Source organism: Polypterus senegalus, chromosome 12 (assembly GCF_016835505.1).
Source record: "Polypterus senegalus isolate Bchr_013 chromosome 12, ASM1683550v1, whole genome shotgun sequence".
In the NCBI taxonomy this organism is placed as follows: domain Eukaryota; kingdom Metazoa; phylum Chordata; class Cladistia; order Polypteriformes; family Polypteridae; genus Polypterus; species Polypterus senegalus.
In genome coordinates, this window is record NC_053165.1 from 80,918,850 (window position 1) to 80,940,752 (window position 21,903).

At 36.1% G+C, this 21,903-nt stretch overlaps 1 protein-coding gene across 9 annotated transcripts in view; it reads left to right on the forward strand.

The window, feature by feature from the left end:
• LOC120541180 (nuclear factor 1 X-type-like) overlaps positions 1–21,903 on the forward strand; it is a 255,393-nt gene that overhangs the window by 212,714 nt on the left and 20,776 nt on the right. For 6 of the 9 annotated variants that reach the window (XM_039772574.1, XM_039772575.1, XM_039772576.1 and 3 more), the window contains exon 9: positions 13,691–13,822. The exons of the other annotated variants lie outside the window; for them this stretch is intronic. In XM_039772574.1, the coding sequence (XP_039628508.1) occupies positions 13,691–13,822 (132 nt within the window). The remainder of the gene's footprint in view (positions 1–13,690; positions 13,823–21,903) is intronic. 9 annotated transcript variants of the gene reach the window in all.

Below are 21,903 nucleotides of genomic sequence, written 5' to 3' on the forward strand. Positions count from 1 at the left end.
TTATATTCTCTCAATTTATTTTCAAATCTGCTTAATCATGGCAGAACTAAACCTGTTATGTTCACGTCAGCAGGGTGGCCTGCATTTAGCCATTGTTGCAGCCCCAGAGATTCTTGTTTCTGCACACCCTTAATGACTCTGGGGAAATGTCCCCAGACAATCCCAGATCTTAATTCACATGCTGTAGGGTTTTTTCCCTATTAAAATGTGAAATATTTATTATATCACTCAGAAATAGGTCTATGTCTGTATACTGTAGTATGTTAGCGGGAGATGTAGAGCAGCTAAGTGTTAGGAAAGGAGAATAGAAATGCCACCGCATCAATATCAAGTAGGGACAGGCTTTGTATAACTTAGCAGGCTAATTTACACCATCACATATTTTGTTTAAAGAAATTCTGTTAGTGGCCCTGATTTCTCAATTCAAATTGTATGAAGGGTTCCCAAACTGTATCTCTGCACATTTGTGATATTTACTACAATTCAACTCAGAGAATGAAGTCTGCTGAGAGCTAAGGGTATGGCCATGTTGGTCTTGTCATCAAAACCTTTGTTGAACATGTCATCCAAATGGCCTGCGCAATCACTCATCTTAGACAGGCTTCACCGTCGTTAGATTCACTGAAAGAGTTACATTTTTTGTTTTTTGTATATTTTTAAATTTATAGATAAAGTATGAGGGCCACTTTTAAAATAATCAGTGAAAATAATCTAATTATGTTACAATTTATTTATAAAGTCTTATTAAAAAATTGTCACTTAATAAAAATGAAGAGAAGACAGGTATATTGTAGTCTTTTCCTCACAAATAGCCAACAATTGCTATTTCTATTAAGAATTGTCACCTAATTGGTATATGTTTGGTGGGTTATCGCTCCTCAGATCTTTTATAAAATATTTTTTTATGTTTTTATTAAATGCATTTTAAAACAGGTTATGTTTTTCTGTGATATTCTGTGACATATCAAATACTGTACATGAATTTTGTTTATTACTGTATAAATAAGAATTTGTTAATAGCTTCTTTGTAAATTCTGAATATTTTATTTATTTTTCATGTTCATAGCTTACATTTTTTTGTTTTTTATTGCAAAATATTTACTATTTCAATATTTTAGTTATTTAGTATAATTGTCTAATTTGTTTCTTTTTAAATGTATTTAATCGTTTTTGTTATATTAATTTGTTCATTTTTCATTTTTTTAATGTACAGTTTTCAAATTTGTATTGAAATAATTTAACAATTCACATTTTTTTCTTTCACAGAGCCATAAATATATCTACAGTATATGTGTTGTCATTTAGCAAAAAGCATTGTTTGAGTTCATCTAACTTTTGGAACACTCTGTATCCACAGTGTGATTGATTGTGAAATTAATATTTCTTACAATAATTAAAACATATAAGCTTTTTCTAGTATTTTCAGACAATTTCAGTTAAATTTCAAAAAGCTTAGTGTGAATGGTGTAGCATCAAATTGTTTGCTAAATTATTAGAAACTCAAATCCTTGAATGATGTTTGGTTTTACTTTTAAAACATCTCTGAAAGAGCTGAAATAGATAGTAAGCTGTATTTTCAATTTAAACAAACACTATACATTATAAAATAAGCCAATTGGGCTATGAACAAACTAGGTAAAGTAATTTCCATGCTGAAAAGAAATAAAATATATTTGAGACATCACTTTTTGGCTATATAGCACATTTAATTTTGTGTCACTGATATGTTAAGAAAAAGGGAAGAGAAGAGTATTTGGCTAATGAAGGTCATGTTATAGTGTTAGATGGACGCGTACGGACTGCAAATATGTATAACTTTAGTATATTAATACTTTAAAGTCAGCTTGTATTTTATCTCCAGAAATGTATTTATCCTGAAAAATGTGCATTTATATATGATAATGAATTTCACACTTTATTTGAACTGTGTTTCTATGTAAATCCGTCTCATAGTGTGCTTGCGTAAAGAGAGAAGGAGCAAAATGACAGTGAATAAATTAGTGCATCAGTCTTGGTAAAATGGAAATGAATGATTGTCCCTAAATATATGGCATTATCATAGAAAAATGATAGTTTGTGCTATATACATTACAGCGCTGTATGACTCCTAATCATATTTGTATAACTGTTCAGTTACAGGTTTTGTTACAAATTAATTGTTGCCTGTTCAAGCAAAGGGGATGCAAGGCAGCAAAGCAATCCCTGTTTGGCTCAGCATGTGCTGTGATTTCATTCACCAAAAGCATCGTATAGCAATAGCTACAACATACCAATGTCTAACAAGATTCTGATCCACAGCATGTATAGTTCAAAAGCACTGGTCAAAAAGTTAAAGGCATCCAGGAAATTGTGGGTCTTAAGTGCAGATGCTTAGAAGCATGGTTCCTAATTCAAGGAAGCAGTTAAAACCTTGGACAAAAAATGATTTTTATTAAGCACCTTTTATAATGAACAGCCATCCAATAAACTCAGATCAGTAGAGTACAATAGAGTACTGTTCCTTTGGTGTTCATTTAGGTTATGCGAAATTTTTAGTGTCATGCAGAGACTTAGAAGTTTACTTTTATAGAATCTGTAAGATGTAATGCACAAGGCAACTTGTTTAGCAAATGTTTATCCGTCTATTAACAATGACTAGGAGCTTATTGCATATGTTAGCTTGACTTCATCCGTTAAAATAAGAGATATGGTATTACAACTACTTTAAAACAGAGGGGTGCTAATCTGATGCCAAGGGGTTCATTATACAAATAACAGTAAAATGTAGACTCTGTATTGGCGAGCTCCCCATTCCCCAAACGCACCACACATATACTTGTTCAAACACTGCACTGTCTCATTCTGTTATCCTGAGCAAGTCACTTACCATTGTACTCTACCTGCCAAAAGTCATGGGGTATTGTTCACTATGAAAGTAGTCCATAAAATCACACAATTACTCCTAGCCGTGAAAAACTAACATAATCTGATAGTGCTCAAGTTACTGAAACATTGAAACAATTGCAGTTTCCTGCATATTAACTTAAAGATGTGTTTATATTAGAAAGTTGCTTTGTAAAATAACGAGGACCTCTTCCATTTTGACTCCGGATTAGTCACATAACCTGCCAGTTTTTAAAATGTGGAAACAAATATATTGTACTGGTAGTAACACTTAAAATTATTTTCACTACAGAAGAGAATTAATTATACAGTAACTTTCATGGTGAAGACTGGTACAAATTTACTTAAATATTGGTGTAAGTTTAAATTAGCTTTCTACATAACCAGGGCTCAAAGCAGCTTCTTTAGATCACCACAGATTCGTTCTACATTGTTGGTAAGCGCTGACTTCCCATGTGACTACTAAACTTTCAAAAGCTAGCCCTCAGTTTTCAACAGTGGCATGTAGTGTGGCTTCCTAGTGAATAAAGTGTTGGACTGTAAAGCACCAGGTAATTTTGTGTGAGTCACTCTACATGCTTTGTGTCAAACTTAGAAATATGGAATACATTCTGCCTGTAAAAGGCCTAGGATGATGTTCACAATATAAAGTACTACATAACACTAAATAAGACATTCAGAGACACTAATTTATTGACATGTTCAAACAAATCAGTTCTAATGGCACGATTCATATAATTTTTTTCATATTTAATACTCTTCTTTATTTATCCAAGGGGACTTACAAAAATAGGCCATTATATATAAAATTTCAGTGACTGCAAAGTACAAAGTTTAACAAGTAACAGAAAAAAAATTCAAAGTAAAGCTCAAGGCATGCAGTGCTAAATTAAGTCCTAATACTAGACGCAAGACTAGAACTTAAAAAGACAATGCTGATTGATGGTTGATTGGTTCAGTATAACAGCAGATATCTGGTGAGTACAGCAGATAGTCTATGCATTCCCAAGATGCTTTGTGCCATCTTAGTGCCTAGGAATATTGTTTACTGTGTAATCTAACATCAAAACATGGCTTAATCCTTGTCAGTGACTTGAGACATGTCTTCAGTTGAAGATATAAAGAAAAAATATGTAGCTATTATTAAGTGCCTTAGAATGACCTTCACTATAAAATATATAAAATCATATTGATTTAAATCTTGATCACTGATGAATTAAGACAAGTTGTGCAAACATATAGGGTTTCAACAGTAAACAGAAACAATCATACAATATCCGATATATAAAGTGCCTTGTGATGGTGTACTCCATGAAAACCTCTGTGAAACATTTAGTAAAGATAGAAAAGAGAAGCACATTTAATAGTACATTGAGTAATTACACTGAATAAACTTTTACTAATGTAAAAGATAAGTTTGTATCTGATTTGCTAAAATATACAATTATGGTTCAATTTGAGACGGTGGCCCTGAGGAAGATGAATACTCATAATGTCTCTGTACTTGATAACAATCATGCTTGACAAGCCAGTTTTACACACAAACGTTGACTAAAATGGGAGAACTGTTTACAGAGAAATCCTTGTAATCTATAGCACTATGTCTGCTTTCACTTTTATCAAAAAGGAAACAAGTGTCAAAAACTGTCCTCGTCCTCCTTCATCAGCCAGTTCCTATAGTTTACCCTCCATAGTGAGAGTTAACTCATCTTTAAGTGGGATTAATGAATTTCAGCTCCATCCAATTCCTTTCCATGCATCTTCTTGTCCCAGTAAATAAAACTCAAAATGTTTTGACAAATTCAAATATTCAGTGAAAACACTTCATACAGATTTATATTAATCCCTTCACCTTTTTCAGAGATGACTGTTGCTAATTTCCAAAACATGTAATAATTTTGTCTTGACATTCAAGTTTTCCTAGCTTCCAGTTTTCATTTTTTGTCAGTTGATCTTGCAGTATCTGCCATAATAAAGCAAGAATCCATCCTTCCCTTCATGAGGATGTTCAGTTTGCTGAAAATGAAAAAGATAACAGCAAAATACTCCAAACAGGCTATTAAGTCCATATTTGTGAAAATTGTGGAAAAAGTTTGATTTTTGCCTTCAAAAACTGGCTAAGCTCATACTATACAGTAACTAACTATTCTTGACCTAATGTTCCCTATTACTAACCAACATTCATTGGCATGCAACGAGCTGTTAATGCTCAGCTCTTATAACGTAATATAATGTAGTGAAACATCCTGAATTTTACTCATTCTTCTTTATATGGTTTACATTTCTTGTGACATTGTAGAACATACTACTTGTAGTGAGATTTTTGTTGCAAGACTTTCCTAGTTAAGAAAGAATTTGTTCTGTTACAGACTGGATGCAAGCACCATAATCTGGGTAACAATTCAAAAATGTCACCCAGCTCCATTCGAACATACATCTACAAAGAATTTGAAATCCAGACCACTTTTTTGGCAGTGCAGTCAATGAAAGTTCTAAAAAACAAGTTATTTTGTTGTTAAAAAAGGACAGTAAAAGAACTCTGCCTCAAATCATCATTGTCTTTAAAGTCAACATATACCATCACATTCTCAATTTTTGCAACATTTACACATTTATCTGCCCACAAAGAAATGTATTATTCTAATTCTAGTATGGGCTGACCTTACGTTTTATAAGCCATATCTTAAATTTATCAAGCGGAGCCACCTTCTTTGCCACTAACATTTCCTTTAGATGTCTTCAGGGTAGCCTTTTACAAGGTTCTTACCAATTTTTCCTGGTTTATTAGCATTAGCAATTCAAAGTTTCAAATCTGTTACTGATTTAAATGAACGTGTTTTATTTCAAAGGAACCCTTAAGCTTCAAAGTCATTTCTTTATATTTGTTTGTAAATGAATCTTGGATTTCAAGGGTTTCATTGCCTCATAAGTCAATATATATCAATAAAAAGTGTATATTACATATATAACATGTTGTGGTTACTGAATTCCTCTATAATCCATGGCAACAAAAGAAGATTGAATATATGGGAATCATAATTTCATGAAGCTGTCCTGAATTTTTCTTTGCATTTGTAAATCTACATTTTTATTCTCATCAAGGTTATTAATTTGCTTGATATCCGGTTTATGAGAGGTATATATAATGCACCTGTTAAAAGAGCTATTAAAGTCAATAAGTGCAGAAGCACAGCAGTGTTAATGTTTGCTGCATTAAGAATAATGGAGAGTATTTTCCATGTAGTCTGGTGATGACTTGAGAGTGAGGATGAGATCTTTTATACAGCTGCTTTAGTGGGTGTGAGAGAGCGTAGAAATGGGAGGATTCAGTCCAGGGTAAAGGAATGTAATCTGGGCAAGTGATGTCTGGGTATGAAGGGAATAGACAGGTGATTTCCGTGGATTCACTTGATATCCCACTCTGTACACATTTAAGTATAGCCGCATCAGGCACAGCTGAAGAAACATACCTTTGATAATGTGTATTGGATCTTGCTTTATGAACTGCATATTAAGGATAAATATAAGTCCAAAAGGACTTATAATTAAGTTTGTGTATAGAGACAAAGTAGAAGTAATTTGAGGAAAATCAAGCAGCTCAGAATGATTGTCTGATTTGTTGCTTATGTCCAAAGTCTAGTAATACTAGTAGCTGTAGTAGAAAGAGCAGTAGTGTTGTCACCTGTAAATTTAGAAATGTGCCAAAGAATAAACACTCAGAGATTCAAATGATGCCCTAATTATGTCACTGCCAACATCACTGGTCTTTCTAATACCATATTCTTAAGAATGGCTAAATAATTTAAAATAAATAAAAATGACTGTGACTCCTAAACAACTAAACAGTTATCATAATAAATTATCCTATAATATTTTAATGATAATGGTTTCTGCGCAGTTAGGCCATTTCATCTGCAAGCAAGAATAGACAGTTGTTCAGTGAATTAAGAAAATAGAAACAATGTCCTCATTCATTATTGAAATGTTAGTAATAAAAACTATAGCAGTATTTGTTACAGGTTGTGTGACAATATTGAAACTTAATACAGTGGAACCTCGGTTCACAACCATAATTTGTTCCAAAACTCTGGTCGTAAACCGATTTGGTCGTGAACCGAAGTAATTTCCCCCATAGGATTGTATGTAAATACAATGAATCCGTTCCAGACCGTATGAACTGTATGTAAATATATATTTTTTAAAGATTTTTAAGCACAAATATAGTTAATTATACCATAGAATGCACAGTGTAATAGTAAACTAAATGTAAAAACATTGAATAACACTGAGAAAACCTTGAACAACAATGCACGCTACAAACCGATCACTGTAAACAGAAGTGGAGGTTAAAATCCAATAGAAGAAAGTCTTCATAAAATACGAGGTTAAAGCAATGCTCAGATCTGTCTCTTTAAAAACAAGCCTTATGCGTCCGGCCGTCACTCTCTCTTTCTCGTGCGAGTGCGTGTGTCTCGCACTTGTGTGTGTTTCGCACTTGCGTGTGTTTGTGTGTCTTTCGTGCGTGTGTGTGTGTGTGTGTGTGTGTGTGTGTGTGTGTGTGTGTGTGTGTCTCTCGCGCGCGCGTGCGTGTCTGTCTCTCTCTCTTTCTCTCTCTCCCTCCACAGGGAGAGACTGAACACGTGCGGAAATCATCGGTGCGCACAAACCGAAAGTGAAACTGGCTTGTTCGTATACCGAGTCTGTGGTCGTGAACAGACGCAAAAGTTTGGCGAAGTTTTTGGTCGTAAACCGATTTGTACGTGTTCCGAAATGTTTGTGAACTGAGGTTCCACTGTAATTACTAATTACTCCTCTTTGGAAAGGATGAAGAATAAGTATAGCATGAGAAGTGTAATGTATTTTGTCTTTATTATTGTTATTATCTTGTTGCTCTTTTTTTAATGGTGCTATTTTATTTCAGGCAATTTGGCACAGATTGGCAGTCAGTGGTGCACAGACTGGTGCTGGTTTACAGACCAACACTTTGAGTTGCGCCAACTTACATGGCTCTGTTGTATGACCCTGAACAAGTTGTTAAATGTGTACATGAATTTCATTTTTAGAATTGTACTGTATCTGCATACTGCCTTGGGAGATTATTCATTATATTAAGATACTCTATTAAATGGTGTACTTGCAACTGTATATGCTTAAAGCCAGCAAATGCAGTGTTCACTAAGGCAAAATTACATAAATCCTATAGGCGGTCTTTTCTACCTCTAGCTTATTGTCAGATATCATTGGTTGTGAAAAGGTTCTTGCCCTGTGGGGGGAGAGAGCTCTCAGCTCAGCCGTTCTCCATAAATATGCTGTATCATTTTTTTATGTGTAACAACAAATAAATGTGTGCATATCTTCCCTTGCTACCTCATTAAGTAAAACGGGTCTATTAACGGCAGTGACTAACAGATGCCATTGGAGTTGATAACTCAAAACTCAGGATAGACCTAACACAGTCACACAGTTTGCTTCATAATTTTTTCAGACCCACCTGGCAGTAAGGAGAGAGTGCTTATGTCTATTTCCAAGTGTGTGTTTGAGTGGTATCAGCATAGCTGAAGTAATTTTAAATCAACCCTATGGCATAGTACTTCTTTGTGACTGTTGCTACATAGAAAAAAAAAAGTTCACAGAATCTATGTATTGATGGATGCTACACTTCCTAAAAGAGGCCACACTGGTAGGGAGCAGATGAAGACAAAGTGAGGGTATCATATATCTGTTTATCTAAATCATACTGGCCAGAGCATCCAGTGTTTGCTGGCTGATCTCCACTATGTGCAAATGAAGAAAAACTTGGATTTTACTCAAAAAGGGAGAACCTACAAAAACTCACAAACTATTCAACATAATTAGTGTATGTGTAGTTTGTGGAACTCTGGAGTGGCACTTTAACCATTTCTAATTGTGGTCCAAATAATACAAGGCCTTGCCCAAATTATGTACACCTACCCAGTGTATATTCTTGAGGTCAGAAATACCTTTGCCTCACAGTCCATTTTGACATAATACTGTTGAGTACTGTAAAGTGTACAAGAAATTATGCTCATATTATCACTAATATATTGAGAATAGCACCGCCAAAATAAGTTCTTTCAATGTTATTGTGATCATTGTTGTTGTCTGGTTAGGATGGGAGGATTGTGTGTAAAATACCTCTTGACCTGCAGCATCCATGACAAGGTTTCAGAAGTGTATAACGTGATCTGTAATGTTTAGTCTAGTATGCATAAGATTCAACATACTATACAAATGAGTCATATGAACTGTAGTGCATAGTTCAATTCATGAATGCATTTCAGTTAACATGACTTGTTTCAGTTTTATTGTATAGCTCCACCAGCAAAATCATATGCCAGTGCAATTTGGTGTGAGCAAAAATTAGTTTGTCTAAACAAGTAGAGCAGTCCCTGGAAAATCAGCCAATTATGCAAGGCTGTCTCTCTATCTGTTACTGAAATTGAAGGGACTTCATCCATTAAATGGCTCCAAAGCTGATGGGGGTAAAGTTAAACAAGTTGAGCTAGCGTAATTTTTAATATTTGTTTCACCTTTGGAAATTGAAGCTATATTTCTCTAAATATGAAATGGATGAGCTTCTAAAACAAACTGTTAAAAATATTAATGTATCATTTGTGTTTTTCTTTAAATATCACCTACATTAAAAAAAATATTAGAACTGTTCTAGACTGGCATCTAATCCAGGATTAGTTTCTGCCTTGTTTCAAAGCTGCCAAGGTAGGCTATTTCTATTCATGTCACTGAACTGGACAGGGCAGTAATGGAAAATGAATATGAATGAACTAATTTTCTTTGGACCCTCTTGTATTCCCATTAATAAACTCTTTAACACTCTGAAGTCACATTTCTCACACTTTGGAAATTTCAAAGTGTGACCCAACCCAATTCTAAGAGTTACCCAGAAAACTAATCTTGATTTGTTCTAAAATGTACTAATAGAAAAAGTGTCTACATTTTGCTGAGTGGGTTATTTTAATTTTGGCACACATTCCAAAGGTATGGCCATGGAACTACAGCAAAACCAGGCAGGTTGAACTGTTTGCTTTCAAATTAATTCCATGACATTGGGAATAACAAGCAGCATATTATTGGGTAGTCAACACTGCTACCTCAAAGCCCCAGGGCCCAGGTTTGACTCCCAGCTTATTTGTATTATGAATGTTGAACTCTTGTTTCCTGGGGCTTTTGCCCAAAAGATATGTGCTGAGTTAAATGGTGACTCTAAATTAACCAGGTGTCAATGTGTGTGTGTGTGTGTGAGAGAGAGAGAGAGAGAGAGTGTATGCCAGTAAGTAACTGGTATCACATCCCTAATTGGTTCTTGTCTTGTGCCTGATGCTACTAGGATATGCTCTGACTCTCTGCAATCCTGTATTACACTAAAACATTTAAGAAAATGAAGAGATAGATGGCAAAAAAAAGGTTGTTTATCACTACTGATGCAGAACTACATGGAGTACGCTTTCGCAAGAAATATAAGAATTGCTTATTATGGATGTTTCAGAGGTGAAGTCTGTTTGTGTCAGTTTTGAAAGACATAGTTAAAGAGATACTTCATTGTGCAGAATAGACCTAAGTGTTCTCTCCATGAAGTAATACATTAGTATGACTGATTGCAGTGATTGGTGCTATTTAGAATTCTTCCAAGGTGAGCACACCTGTCCTTCATATGGTACATTTATAATGTAGCACAATTTCTGAAGTGCTTACTCATACACTTCAAGTACTTTTGGTTCTCAGAGAGATGTAAGCCTACCACTTTGTAATTTTAAAGTCAACCTCTGTAATCACAGGACCAAACTTCTAGGTTGATATCAACCTGTAGTATGGCTGATCTGAAGTCATGGACACATTAGGTTGATGGTTATTTTAAAAAACTTCATTGTTTAAATATTTCTGAATTGCTTAAATGAAACACATGAAATAACTTGTTAGGCATAAAACTTGTTTTGCTTTATGTAGTATTCCTGTGTCCTATATAAAGTGCCTTTGAGCAGTATGTGAAAGGGTCCATGTAAAATAAGGATTTGCTGATTGAGTGATAATTCATTATGGTTAGAAGAAATGAGTTTGAGAACATGGTGTTTTCCTCTTTGGTGACTACATGTACAGATAATACTGACCATAGTAGTGGCATACTCAATGCAGTCCCCTTTATATGAACTAATATCCCCTATTATATAGGTGATCTTCAAAGTATAGGTTATTGCAGATGAGCATCACTTAACTTGATTAAACATAAACACTTAATGGAGTTAGATAGCCAAAAGGAAAAGTTGCCTGTTTGCCTTTTAGGTAACATAAAATGGGTGTTCCCACTCATCTATCAATGTTCAGTATACTTCATCTACTTCTGAAAGAGTACACAATGAAAATCTACCACAGACTAATTGCAATTGTCAGTTTTTAGTATCCATAACCCGTTTATTTTATTTATGGCTTGTCTTTAACACTACAGATCTTAATTCTTATTTTCCAAAATATATTACTGGGCAGCACAGTAGCTTACCCTGCTGTCTTATTGCTCCTAAGACGTGTATTCTTTTCTAGTCAGTTGTCTGTGTGGAATTTGTACACATGCATCATTCTTGTAAGGGTTATCTCAAGATATTCTGGTCTCTTCCCACCTCCCAAGCCCATGAATATTAGTTTGATTGCTGACTCTAAATTGGCCTTGTATAAGTGCTTTATTCAGGTTAGGCTTTTGCCTTGCACCCAGTAATGCTAGGATAGGATGCAGCACTTTGTTATCCTTGTTATCCAGGTACAGGAAACAGATGCATGAATGTGTGGATAAGTATAATAATAGTTAGTAGAGAAGAGGCAAAGTGTGATCATTGAAACTTGTGGGAGAATGTCCACAGCTTTTTAGCATTGAAGAGGCTAATGAAACAATACATCTTTGGTAGCATAATGTAAATAAGTTGCAAAATTTGTTTTTCCTTTGATTTCTTGACTGGGGTCATAAGAAGAGCTATGCCCTATTTCCTACTTTTATAACAGTGAAATTTCATTGTAACATAACGGTCCTACCAGGTTATCAAGCATACCTCATATGTATTTCTGTTTCTAATTTTGTCTGTGCCACCATTTTGTGTACTCATCTGGTGTGGTTCTTCATACAGTACAATGATGTTGTAAAGTGAAACCTTTTGATTTAGATTTCTTGCTTCCTTTTTTATTATTTTTGACAAACTGTCTCTAGTACAGCATACCAAAAAAAGAGACTTATGTGCCTGTTCAGACTAGTTTTCAGTTTCAGATTTTGTATATTTGTATATGTTGCTGTCAGAATAATTTGAACACATGAGTTTCAGCAACTGTAATCAATAGTTTAACTCTTGCATTGTGGAAATCTGTTTAGACCGTTGTGTAATTGCAGCAATTTTTATAAAACAGAACTTTTCCCCTGGATAGTGGGAGAGTGACATTCTATCAGTTTCCCCGTTTCCACTTCTTTACCCTTCAGCTTTATTACCTTTACAGCTTTTCCTCATCTTAATATCAGATTATTTCTCTCTTTTCATTCTCACTCCTTCATCATCTGATCCGGTCAGTCTTGAATTCTCCTCTGATAATCTGATCCAATCAAGATGATTGTCTTTATAGCTGAGTCTATTAATCTCACCATCTTTTTGTCTGATCCCATTAGTACAATCATTTGTGGATCTGATCATTGCAATACTCCTCACATCTGATCCATTCAAGTCCCCCCTTCAATATCATTGCCATCTTCACCACTTCAATATCATGTACCATCAGTTTCATCTTCTTGATAGTTACATTATTCTCATGACATTTACCTCATTAAATGCATCATGTTATTATCTGATCACATAGTCTATAAGTTTCCGATAAGTATCTCGAGGCTGATGTTTAAGTTATACAGTATACTGGAGATGAGTCCACCTTCTTCTTAGTCCATTTCAGGGAAACTGTATTGTGATCAATTATTTTACTGATGTGCAGAGCTGGTGGTTTAAGACACCTTTTGACCTGCTTCTTCCCTATTCTACTAAAAAAGATGCATAAATCAATTTGTATGTATACATGTAAATGACAGCAGAGATCAAAAAAAGAAAAGCAAGTTCAGTAATTTCAGCCATAATCTTTACAGTAAAGTTACAAAAAGGCTGTGACTTCTTACACTGCTCAGTTTAAACATTAAGAAGCAAAGAACATTTTAAGTGTCTTTTTAAAGAGATTCCTCTGCGGCTCTCTAGCAGATCCCCAAAAAGATGAAAGCCTGTCTATACTGCTTCACCTGTCACTGTATATCCACTTATATAGGAGACACATAGAACTTTATTAGTTGGTACAAGTATATGTTGCCATTGCTCAGTGCACTTTCATTTTGACACTTTTGTGACCTTTCATAGGGACCTTATCATAGATTTAATTATTGTTTGATATCTGCACTGTAGCAAAAGCTACACTTAGCCAGTATTGCCCTCTTTAAATGAAAAAGTGTTCCAATTATTCTGACATTTCCAAATACATTTGATACAGATGTTGTCAAAAGCTTCTTTTTGTGAAGGTGAGCAAACAAATGTATTTATTTTTTTGTTTTCATTGGCTGTCAACATAGTCTTTTTGCATGTATGAGTATCTTCTAGTTTAAACCCTCTTGACTTCCCCGTTCCTTTGACGTTCTGTGTGTATGTGCATACATACAGTGTACATGTACATGCTTGTCACGTTATCAAATACAAGACTTTACTGCTCACAGGCCAATGTCAATAAAAATGTAATAAATCGTTTGCCATTTGTTGATCATTCTTGCCAGGACTGTCATCGCCTGGTTCTCTTAAGAAGCCGGGAAAGTTCGATTTTGGCAGCGCCCTGTCCCCACAGACGAGGTCGGCGCGTATGGCTTTCACCCACCATCCGCTGCCAGTCCTAGCAGGAGTGAGACCAGGTGAGATACCAGCCCATAACCATTTGGGGAGGGGGAGGGTTGGGGCAGATGTCCCTCATCTATCATGGCATCACACAATGGCACCTGTCATTTTTTTTTTTTTATGTTGGCAGGTGCTTTGCCTGTCCAGCACACTTCTGAGCAATACCTTCTGCGTGTGCACTGTGTTCTTGGCACAGCTGTTTACTTGCGTTTATCTTCAGAACAGTAATGTTTTAAGGAGAGTGGATAGTAAAAGCACTAGAAGCTTGAATTACATATAGTACACAGAAAGCAGAGCAACACCCAACTAGAACTAGTGAACTGGTAAGGTGAGTTTCCCTAAGCAGCATAAGCCTATATAAAATTAAAATTAATACAAAGTTTAAATAACAAAAACCTAAATATTTACCAGTTTTCACAATCATGGTAACCACTTATGAGTTATTATTAACATATTGATCATGTAGAGGATTAAGTAATAGTTAAAAAAAATGTTAACATATTTAAATGTCAAAAGTGAGTTTTAGTTATTATGATTATTTTGTTCTTATTCATTCCCATATTTCTCCTGACCCAGTTTAAATAGTTGACAAGTATGTTTGAAATACTGGGCTAAATGCTATTTAATATCATATTACTACATTATAAAAAATAATTTCCAAAATAATTCCAACTTCTAATGTCTATTGTATTAACAGTATATTAGTATATCATGAGATGATAGATGGGCAACATTGTGGCCCAGTTGTTAGCTTTGCTCTGCTTGTGTAGAGTCTGTATGTTTTACCTATGTCTGTGTGGGCTTTTCTCAGGCTTCTTTAGTTTTCCCTCATATCTCATAGACTTATAAATTAGATTAATTGAAACCCAAAATTACCAGGTATGAGCAAGTGTGAAAGTGTGCAATGAGTGTGTTCTGGGTTGAACTTGTGTCCAGGATTGTTTTCTGCCTTTTACCAGCCAGAGAGATAAATCAGGCCAGTAATTGGGTTACTAAAAGGGAGACAAATAAAGGTTTGATTATGGTTGCTTTCCAAGGAAGACCTTGATACCTGAACTGAGTGGGGTGCTCAGAAAAGATGGTAATGCTAGTGTGAGCAGTTGAGCACTGAATGTGAGAAGTCAGTGGGCTGAAGCCAGTGGGCTCAGAAGTAAAAAACCAACAAGGTCAAAAGAACATGTATTTTTGTTAAGGTGAGGCCTCCCACTGAAAACCCATCTTACAACTAAAAGCAGGAGTAAAGACAAGCTTTGGGTATTGTGAGGTAAGATTAAAGTATGGGGAATGAGACCCAGAGCGGTGGTAATCAACTCATTGTCACTTTGTATTGTTTTCATTTTCCTCTTTTTCTTTGAGGTACTGGTGCAATTTTGATCCTTTGTGTGGCACAAAGTGATGCCAATATATCTGTGATTCTGGGGCAAATGAAAAGCAATTGCTGGAATGTATAGGGGCACAATGGTGAAATATTTATCACTGCTACATCACAGCTCCAAAAAGCCATGTTCAAATTTCTGCTCATTTCTGTCATATTTAGAATTTGTATGTTCTTCTAATTGTTCACATGGGTTTGTTCCGGGAATTCCAGTTTCTACCACACTCAAAGTGAATTGGTGACTGTTTGGAGAGGGAATTGGTGTTTGTATCTGTATAACCTGCAATAGAATAGCATCCAAAGATCTGTCCATGCGCCTGATGGAGCACAGCTATACTTGGGCTCTCTGTAGCAAATTAATGGGTGCATGATGGAATATGAAGACATAAATATTAAAGAAAAGGGCATAAAGTAGCTATAGAAAGCTGTTGTCATGTATGGCAAATATATTTGTATAGGAACATATTAGGTGACAATCCATACCACTCTGAATTGGATGATTGCCTGAAACCAAGCGAGAATTGTTGCATAAAATAATTAGCTTCAAGTGTGCTACTGAAGCTTAAAATAAAAATAATAACCTTGATATGCCAAATTAAAGTTTGTACTTGCTGTCAGGAAAATGGTCCTATAATTTTCTTAAAGGGCAAGTTGCAGTTTAAGATACATAAGAGTTAGGAAGATAGGAAAAATATTACAGTTTCTTAATAGAGCTGCCTTTGATGTGATCAAAGGTGGACTGTGTATGACCCTCTGAGACTGCAAATCTTCTTTATAGATAAAAACTTCTCATTTTAAAATGGCCATAAATGAATCCTAGACCATTAGATAACCATTTTGTTCATAATATTTCTGTGTTAAAAAAATCAGAATCCTGCATATCAATACATTGTATGTCTTATTCAAGTTTTTTCTCTTTTACTTGTGCAATAGAAGAAAGAAAAAAAACAAGTGGCACCATCATTAGAATTCAGTATTTTTACAAAGATACACTGCTCCTGAATTAAGTTACCTGCCTGCTATAGTGAATATCACCAATACTCATGTAACAGCTACTTGGAGAACCATCTTATTTAACATCCTCTACTCATTTACTACTTTAATAACTGCTGCCTCAGGGAGTAATAATCTGCTTTTGATGGAATTTGGTTAGTTAGAGACACATTTCTTGGGCTCAGCAGTTTTCTCCTGGTCAGGCCTATTTCTAATGAAGTCCCCTTCTGCTACTGGCAGGAATAAAATGCTGCTAATTCTCCAGAGATTGTTTTGTACTGTGGATGAACTTTTCTTTCTGTAGATCAACATTTGTTGCATTGAATTTGTATCTACAGATGCTATTTCTGGACATAGTTGAGCTATTTATCTGAAGATGAGGATAATAAAACTGCCATCTTAAATATAGTCCAGTTGTGTAAGATTTGCTTTATTATTAATTAGTCTATGTCCCAGCAGTTGCTTCTCTTTCCATAACTACATTGTTTAGAGCTCATCTTTCTCTTCGGTTCTACAGGAGCTGGTCTCTTTTGGTCACCCTCTCCTTCTACAGCATCTGCTGTCTTTAGCAGTTAGTTTCTGCTCCTAGTGGATTCTGGTGGAGCTGCTGTCTCTGGAGAATATGAATTGTTCCTGGTGAAGTTTATTTTTGTAAAGTCACTTTCTGCTTCTCATGGAGCTTATATTCAAGCCATCTTAATAAAGCTAATGATTCTGAGTTCCTCTCTCCAGAGGTTGTTGTTTCCTTCCAACAGAGCTTCTATCTGTATAGGTTACCGTGCTGGCTAAAAGTCTGAATCTGGGATCTGTTCCAGTAAACACTGTTATCTACTGGACATCTTGTCTTCTCTGGTATCTGCTTTTGTTCAGGCCACTTTCTTCACCTGCATTGGGTTCTGTGTCTAAACTGTTGCTCTTTAGACAATATTTTTTTACTCTAGTCACATACAGTATTAGCTACTCTCTGGTGTTAAAGCATCTCTCTATTGGTGAAGCTGGCCTATCCTTATGAATTTCTGTTTATGAGGTACTACCTCTAAACCATCTTTCCCTTGATGTTATCTGATTTGACTCCACTCTGTTTCCCAGGATTTGTTTTAAACATATGTGAAAATCAATGGACCTTTCTGGGAGGTATTTGGTAAGCTGGAGCCTGTGTTGCTTCCTAGCAGCTAAATATATTTCAACTGAAAGCATATCGTCACAAATTCTCTAGTCCCCTTTGCACAACCTGAGTGAATTACTTTACCTGCTTAGAGTTCACTGTGAAAGGGACTATATAATACAACATGTTTGTTCTGTTCCAGGTTGTTGAGAGCACTGGCACAAACAAAGGAAGAAAGAAGCATGTGATCTTCCAACTGAGCTGTCTCATGAAAATCCTGAGATTCTATGTGACGTAACTTGTATTTGGCACTAAAAAATGTAGCCAATCCAGAGAGCTGTTATGACACATATCTTAATCTGCCTAATTTGACGAAAGCCTGGTCTGTGTGAAACCTTCAGACTTAGGCTCTTGTCAGGAAAACTGCTGACAGAGAGTGACCTGCTCAACCATGCTGCCTTTTCTGAGGTTTGTGGGAAAGTCACTCAGCTGAAGGAGTTAACTCGGAAGAGAACTGACAAGTGCGGGGGAGGGCTGTGAAAAGCATGGCTCCCGGCTACTGGGAATCCTGGCATCCTCCCAGCCCCTAATAAGATTAGCCTGCTGCGGGAGGGAGGAGACCTGAGAGCATTGCTTGAAGGTGCCGCTTGAGTCGATTTCAGTAGAAATCAGGCATGGATCTTTTAGTAATCTGCCAGGCTTGGCAAGCTTTACAAGCAGCTGCCTCGGTGATAGAGGGTATTTCACAAGGCACCAGTTAGCGGGGCGGGTGCGATAACGCAAATCCGGGGCGCTGGTGGATACAGGCACTCACGCCTGCCTACGCACATTCATGGGCGGGAATGCATAGGCCTACAGGAACATGACAGCACACAGAGCACAGATCCAAGAAAATAACGAAAGAGACCTGGGGGTCAGAAAACAGACTTGATGGAATGACTTGCTGACTTGGTTGTGTGAGTCCACAACAAACCACCAAAATACAATCAATGTTGGGGTTACATTAAGGCACTGATTTCCATCTGGAGGTCATTGTTTATGTGACAGGGCCTGCTGTGTCTCTGCTGGTCTCCTTCCTTCAAAGGAAGTTGCTAGCTCTCCCTGCTCCAGTCAGGTCTTTTATTTCTTCTCTAGTCACTATAAATCCATTTGAAGCTGCTCTCTTTTGATCTCTCTACAATCAATTTCTTCACTTTTTGTTAGTACATAGCTGCTCTTAACTGTTCACTCTTAGGCCAGTAGGAGCTTTGATGGCTCTGCTAGTGTCTTGCTGCTTCAGGAAAGGATTGTCTTCTCTCTACAGACCCCCACATCATCCTTGTTTCAATTTCTATGGTCTAATTTATCACTAGTGGTGTCTTATTGCTCCAATAGATGCTACACTCCTCCTTGCACAGAAGAAGTTGCTCTGTCTCTGCTGATTAATCTTGGTTCTGACTGAGCAGCAGTCTTTTTTTCTTCTACATTGCTTTTGCATTTGGAGATGTTATCTTTTGCTGGTATGTTCTTGTCCTAATGGTGGTTGTCTCTCCTTATTTTTGGTTCACTTTCCTTTTTGGTATGAATGAGCTTTTCACATGTGGTCATTGAATGTTGCTTTAGAACTTGCTGGTTCTCCAGTGGTCACTGTTAGAAGAGGGAAGTGTTTTCTTCCTGCTCCCTATTTACCTTGTCAGTGAAGGTAAACTCTTTGATAGCGGTTCAGTGATCAGTGGAAGCCCAATGTCTACTTAGTGGCCACTCTATTGATAATTGATTAGTAGTTATGGTGATGATGATGATAATACACTCTAAAATATGAAAACTGTTTGTGCCTTACATTTGTATTAGTGATACATTTTAAACAACAAAAAACAGTTAAAGTAAACTTTATTAAATATGCCTTCATCCGTTCTATTTTTGTTGGAAGCAAGGTCTTATTCTGGCGGCATTACATTAATACAGGTACCATTGCTGAATCAGTGGCCAGTCTTTGCTGGGCACACTTTTACACACAGCCTCTTTCGGTCACATTCACACATACTAGTTAGTTTAGAGTCATCAGGGATCATAACAGCATTTATAGATTACAGAGAGAATGCCAACATTTATGAAGACATCATGCAGAAACCTTTCCTGCTAGAAATAACAGTGTAGTCCAAGTTCTCTGTGTCAAAAATGATACTCACTCTGCCACCTTTCCATCTACATTACTTTGCTATGAACTTTTATATCTTGTTTAACTTTTATCTAACTATTTTAAAATGAAGATCAGGTCTGTGTGTGTGTATCAGTACTGCTTTTGAACTATTATAAGTTAGTTATTTTTGGCCTCATGATCCAGATGCATTCGATGTGAATGAAAAAAAAGGCTCAAAAAAGAAGCTCAATTAAAATTGCTTGAAAATTATTTGTATACTAACAAGGGCCCACATTCTACAGAAAAAAGTACATTAAAATTAAGAAAATTAAAATCACACGAAAATAAGGGCTGAAAATGACTAGGGAATTTATTAAGACAACCTTTAATTGCATTCAGATAGTGAACCAACACTATTATGAGTTTTTAAAAGTACAATATCACAGTAAAGACAAAAACTTTAAAGTAGCAGTTTGTTTATTTGAAACAGGAAGCAGTAATTAAAAAAAAAACAAACACTGGGGACTCCAGTTCTGCTGTACTTTTGAGTATTAGTATGCACATCATGATCCCAATTAGATTTTTCTCACAACAGTAAGCATTTTGATAATAGCAATGAAAATTCAGGCACACAAGTGACACCACATCCGAGACTCTAGGATTAGAAATTCTTCCAGCTAGAGGGCTGATTTAAATGTCATTAAAAACCCTTCATGAAATTTCTAAACATTTCCAATGAAAAATTCATTTGTCCGGGAGTAAGAAGGACTGATAAGACACTTTCAGCACAATAAAAGCTTGTGTCTTCTCTTGATTTCTCTTCACATTCATCAGTGTTTAGCATTCCTTATTTATTACTGGAAGAAGTGTAATTCTTCTCATTTCTGTCTGCATCTGTAGTGCATCCAGATTCTGCAGTATACTCAAAATTGTTAAATTTCTGACATCTAGAGACTAAAATTGAAATTACAGAGTAAATCAAATTAAACCAAGTAAACAACTCCTGTTTAAAAAAGACAGCTGCACAAATTACCAGTGATGTTTATGGACTTTCTTGATTTATACTTCCAGTTATGGGCGGCACGGTGGCGCAGTGGTAGCACTGCTGCCTCGCAGTTAGGAGACCTGGGTTCGCTTCCCAGGTCCTCCCTGCGTGGAGTTTGCATGTTCTTCCCGTGTCTGTGTGGGTTTCCTCCCACAGTCCAAAGACATGCAGGTTAGGTGGACTGGCGATTCTAAATTGGCCCTAGTGTGTGCTCGGTGTGTTTGTGTGTGTCCTGCAGTAGGTTGGCACCCTGCCTGGGATTGGTTCCTGCCTTGTGCCCTGTGTTGGCTGGGATTGGCTCCAGCAGACCCCCATGACCCTGTGTTCGGATTCAGCCGGTTGGAAAATGGATGGATGGATACTTCCAGTTAGCACAAACATTTCATAGCAAAGGTTAGCCTGTATAGACTCCTGCTTTTCATCTAGCACCCATAGTACTCTTCAAAACAGGGTAAAGTATTCTGTCAGCTCAGGGCATTGATGTGCTGATTTCGGTCTGTTTGTTATGAGGCACAGAAATATTTCATCCAGTAGAAAAATGGCTCCTTGCATTCTCTGGACCAGTGGATTCTTCTACAGTTTCCTTGTTTCAAATGTGTTCTCCTCAATAAATGAAAAAAAAACATTTTAAGAAGACCTTTGATCTTCATAATTTTTCCAATTATTTATAAGACACTTGTTTTCTGATACATAAGGTAATAGTAAATACATATTGTGCAATTGATGTTTATCCACCCAGCTAAAACTCAGACCCATTTATGGCTTATGATACATGGATCTAGCCGAATGTAACCCCATTTCCCATTTCAATCAATCAGTCAGTCCTTATTTTATGTAGTTGTTTTCACAACTCTTAACAGACTGTACAGAGAAAAAAAAATCCAACACAAAGATACACCAATTTAGATACTAAGATAATTGAAATGCCCAGGTAAATTGATTTCAGTTATTGAGATTCTGGATGGAGACTACATGTGTCACACAATGAAATTAATGGCAAAAGAACAAATAGAGATCAATACCCATCAGCATCAGAATGGGAGGAAGTGTTCAAGAAAACTGAGACATCTAAAAGATAACATCTGGTCATACTTCTTTGGGGTGACTCAGGGTTGGTGGTCTGAGAAAGAACTTAATATAGTGCCACTTGCTCCTGTCATATTTTTTAGCAGATTTTTTAACAGTTGTGCTCCAAATTCTCATACATATTCATTCTTTTTGTACCACCTGCCTGGAATTGACACTTTCAGTAATACAGGTGTAGTCTATATTTCTTTCAAACTGTTTTTATTATTTAGAATATCTTTAAGAATAATCACATATTTCTCATATCTTTGTGAGGCTCATTGTTTTGTTAGTTATGAGATTAGGGTTATAAGATTGCCAAAAAAGATACTTAAAAATCAATCAAAAACTATACCACTTACATCAAACTAAGTTTAATCATGTTATATGTTAGAA